The sequence below is a fragment of the Capricornis sumatraensis genome, chromosome 20, assembly GCF_032405125.1.
Source record: "Capricornis sumatraensis isolate serow.1 chromosome 20, serow.2, whole genome shotgun sequence".
Taxonomy (NCBI): domain Eukaryota; kingdom Metazoa; phylum Chordata; class Mammalia; order Artiodactyla; family Bovidae; genus Capricornis; species Capricornis sumatraensis.
In genome coordinates this window covers 40,253,819-40,256,912 of record NC_091088.1, presented here as the reverse complement: position 1 = coordinate 40,256,912, position 3,094 = coordinate 40,253,819, and the positions used below count along the sequence as shown (strand labels likewise).

The window sequence follows — 3,094 nt, the reverse complement described above, 5'->3', positions numbered from 1 at the left end:
AGGGCTGGGTGGGTGTGAGGTCCTAGGAGGAGGGTGGGGGATTCCCCTCGGGGGAGGGAGACAGACACGTCAGCCCCCCCGCACCGCGCAGACGGGGGCGAGCGCGGGGGTGGGGGTGGGGGTGGGGGCGGGGGCGGGTGCGGGCAGAGGCTTAAATAGGCAACTCTGGCGCCTGAGCCCAGTACGGACTGAGAAGGCGGCGGCTGCGACTGGTCGAGTGTTCGCGCCTGGGTCTACGGGTGGACTGTATCCGAGCCTGGTACCTACCTAGTCCTCACCGTGTCTGAGTGGGTGAGTGTCCTGGCAGAGCGGGGTGGGGGTGGTCTCACCGTCTGAGATGGACGAGCCAGGAGGGTGGGTCACTTGTCAGGGCGCAAAGACCTTCCGCGGCAGGTCCTATACCCCGAGCATCTTTCCTGACCCGTGGTCAGGCAGGCGTGTCCCGGGTCCAGCCTCCTACTCCATGTCCACCGCGGCTTACGCAGCCATCCGGATTCCCGTTCCCCAGACGGCGTCCGACGGGATGACTCTGAACGGCGGCGGCAGCGGAGCCAACGGGAACCGCGGCGGGGGCCGGGAACGCGATCGCCGTCGGGGCAGCACACCTTGGGGCCCCACGCTCCCGCTGCACCGCCGGAGCATGCCGGTGGACGAGCGCGACCTGCAGGCGGCGCTGTCTCCGGGCCCTCTGACAACGGCCGAAGCCGGGACAGGGGCCCAGGGTCCGAGGCTGGACTGGCCCGAGGGCTCCTCCGACTCGCTCAGCTCGGGAGGAAGCGATTCAGACGAGAGCGTTTACAAGGTGCTGCTGCTGGGGGCGCCTGGCGTGGGCAAGAGCGCTCTGGCGCGCATCTTCGGAGGTGTAGAGGACGGGCCTGAAGCGGAAGCCGCAGGTGAGGGACTGGGAGGGACTGTTCGAGGGAGGGGCGAACACAGGATTAGGACTGGGGGCTGCAGGACTGGGGATCAGGGTTAAAAGCAGCAAATACCAACGGAATTCTGAAGGTGCTTTAAGAATCGCGTCTGCCTCCCCCTTTCACAGATGGGGAATCTAAGGGGGAAGGTACCCTAGCCTTTAGTAGGGAAAGAAGTGCTTGCAGTAGAAGACCCAGGTAATATGTTTAATTGTTCTGTAGTGTGAGGACAGGATAGCCCTCCCTGCCAGGACCGGGGAGAACACAACCAGGAGAGTCTAGGAGAGGAGTCCTAGGTAACCAAGGTCCCCAGGGACTGTCTGCTCTAACTCGGGCCACTGTGATCAAAACTATCCTGGGTCTCAGGGAACAGAAGGGCAGGGAGCCCAGGAATGGCCACCCAGGACATTGCTAGCTTGGGGAAGGGGTAGCTAGGTGGGGGTCTGGCACATCATGCCCTTCACCCGCCCCCCCCCCCCCCATTTCTCAGCCCTGTCATTTCTGTTACTATATAGCATCTATCGGTGGAGGAGAAGGTTGGGGGGCTTTGGGGAGGAGTTGAAGGGTTTACAGAATAGGACACCTGATGCATTGAGGGGGGGGCGGGTTGTGGCAGCCAACAACTAACCTGACTACTGGTCTCCTGCCCAGGGCACACATATGACCGCTCCATAATGGTGGACGGAGAAGAGGCGTCACTCATGGTCTATGACATTTGGGAGCAGGTAGGATGCAGGCTGAGACCCAGGGCTGGGTGAGAGGGGTGAGCTGGGGGTAGGGACCTACTGGGAATGACAGCGTTGTAGCTGGGGCGTGAGGACGATTGGGTAAATATGTGTCTGTGTCCCCTAGGATGGGGGTCGCTGGCTACCCGGCCACTGCCTGGCCATGGGAGATGCATATGTCATTGTGTACTCAGTGACTGACAAGGGAAGCTTCGAGAAGGCCTCAGAGCTGCGGGTCCAGCTGCGGCGGGCGCGGCAGACCGACGACGTGCCCATCATCCTAGTGGGCAACAAGAGTGACCTGGTGCGCTCTCGCGAGGTCTCCTTGGACGGTGAGCAGGGAGCTGGGTTGGAAAGGGAGGGAGATCCTGGCTGCACTGTGGTCCACTCAGTCTTGACTCAGCTCAAGTCCCTGGGGATCATCAGTGGCTAAAAATGTCCAGGAAGAAAACTCAGGGAGATAGGGGGAGAGCTTCTGCCCTCCCACAGGTCTCCCGAGTCCTGAGTGCTGGGGAAGGGACCAGATGCACAAAAGGAGATAAAAGCTGCTAGACCATCTCAGAGCCCTCCTTTTTTGTCCTCTTTGTCCCTGGCCTGGCTGATGAGGGGTGAGGAGAGTTCAGGGACTCAGGCCAGGAGGCCAGAGCCTGGATTCCAGGCCCAGTCCAGTCTCTGCATAGTCTTGACCCTGGAAAGAACCCCTCCCCCAACATTGGGCTCAGCATCCTTTGTGACCCCCAGACCTGAACCCCACAGAAGAACCAGCAGTGACTTGATGATGTCCTCCCCCCATTCCCGTCATTCATCATGATATAACGGCAAGCCATAAAACACCATGCTGTCCAACAAAGTTGTCATTTTTCTGCATTGACTACTACAGCACTACTGTTTAAATATCAAACTTCAAATTATTTTGATAAATGAGTCTTTGTGTGGGCCTCTGTGAGCTCCTTAAACATGGGCAAGCTTTACAGCTGGGTGACCCAGTGATGCCTGGGCCCCTCCGTACACGAGCCGGGGTTCATTGTGTTCCTGGGGAGGATCCAGGACTCCCTTCCCCTTCCCCACGGATAGCTGCCAAGGTGTGGCCAGGGTTGGAGTGGGCTTCTCACCCACTCACCTTTTGCTTACTGATGTGTGCCTGTCCCCCACCCTCCACCCCTGCCACACATACCAGAGGGCCGGGCCTGCGCCGTTGTCTTTGACTGCAAGTTCATCGAGACTTCGGCTGCACTGCATCACAACGTCCAGGCGCTGTTCGAGGGTGTTGTGCGTCAGATACGCCTGCGCAGGGACAGCAAAGAGGCCAACGCGCGTCGGCAAGCGGGTACCCGGCGGCGAGAGAGCCTGGGCAAGAAGGCGAAGCGCTTCCTGGGCCGCATCGTCGCTCGAAACAGCCGCAAGATGGCCATGCGTGCCAAGTCCAAGTCCTGCCATGACCTGTCGGTGCTCTAG

At 60.3% G+C, this 3,094-nt stretch overlaps 1 protein-coding gene across 1 annotated transcript; it reads left to right on the top strand.

Moving 5' to 3' along the window:
* Window positions 1-210: 210 nt before the first annotated feature.
* Window positions 211-3,094, top strand: RRAD (RRAD, Ras related glycolysis inhibitor and calcium channel regulator). The gene is made up of 5 exons (XM_068992775.1): window positions 211-291; window positions 509-893; window positions 1,566-1,639; window positions 1,767-1,971; window positions 2,817-3,094. The coding sequence occupies exons 2-5, from the start codon at window positions 524-526 to the stop codon at window positions 3,092-3,094; spliced, it is 927 nt and encodes a 308-aa protein (XP_068848876.1). The 5' UTR covers window positions 211-291; window positions 509-523.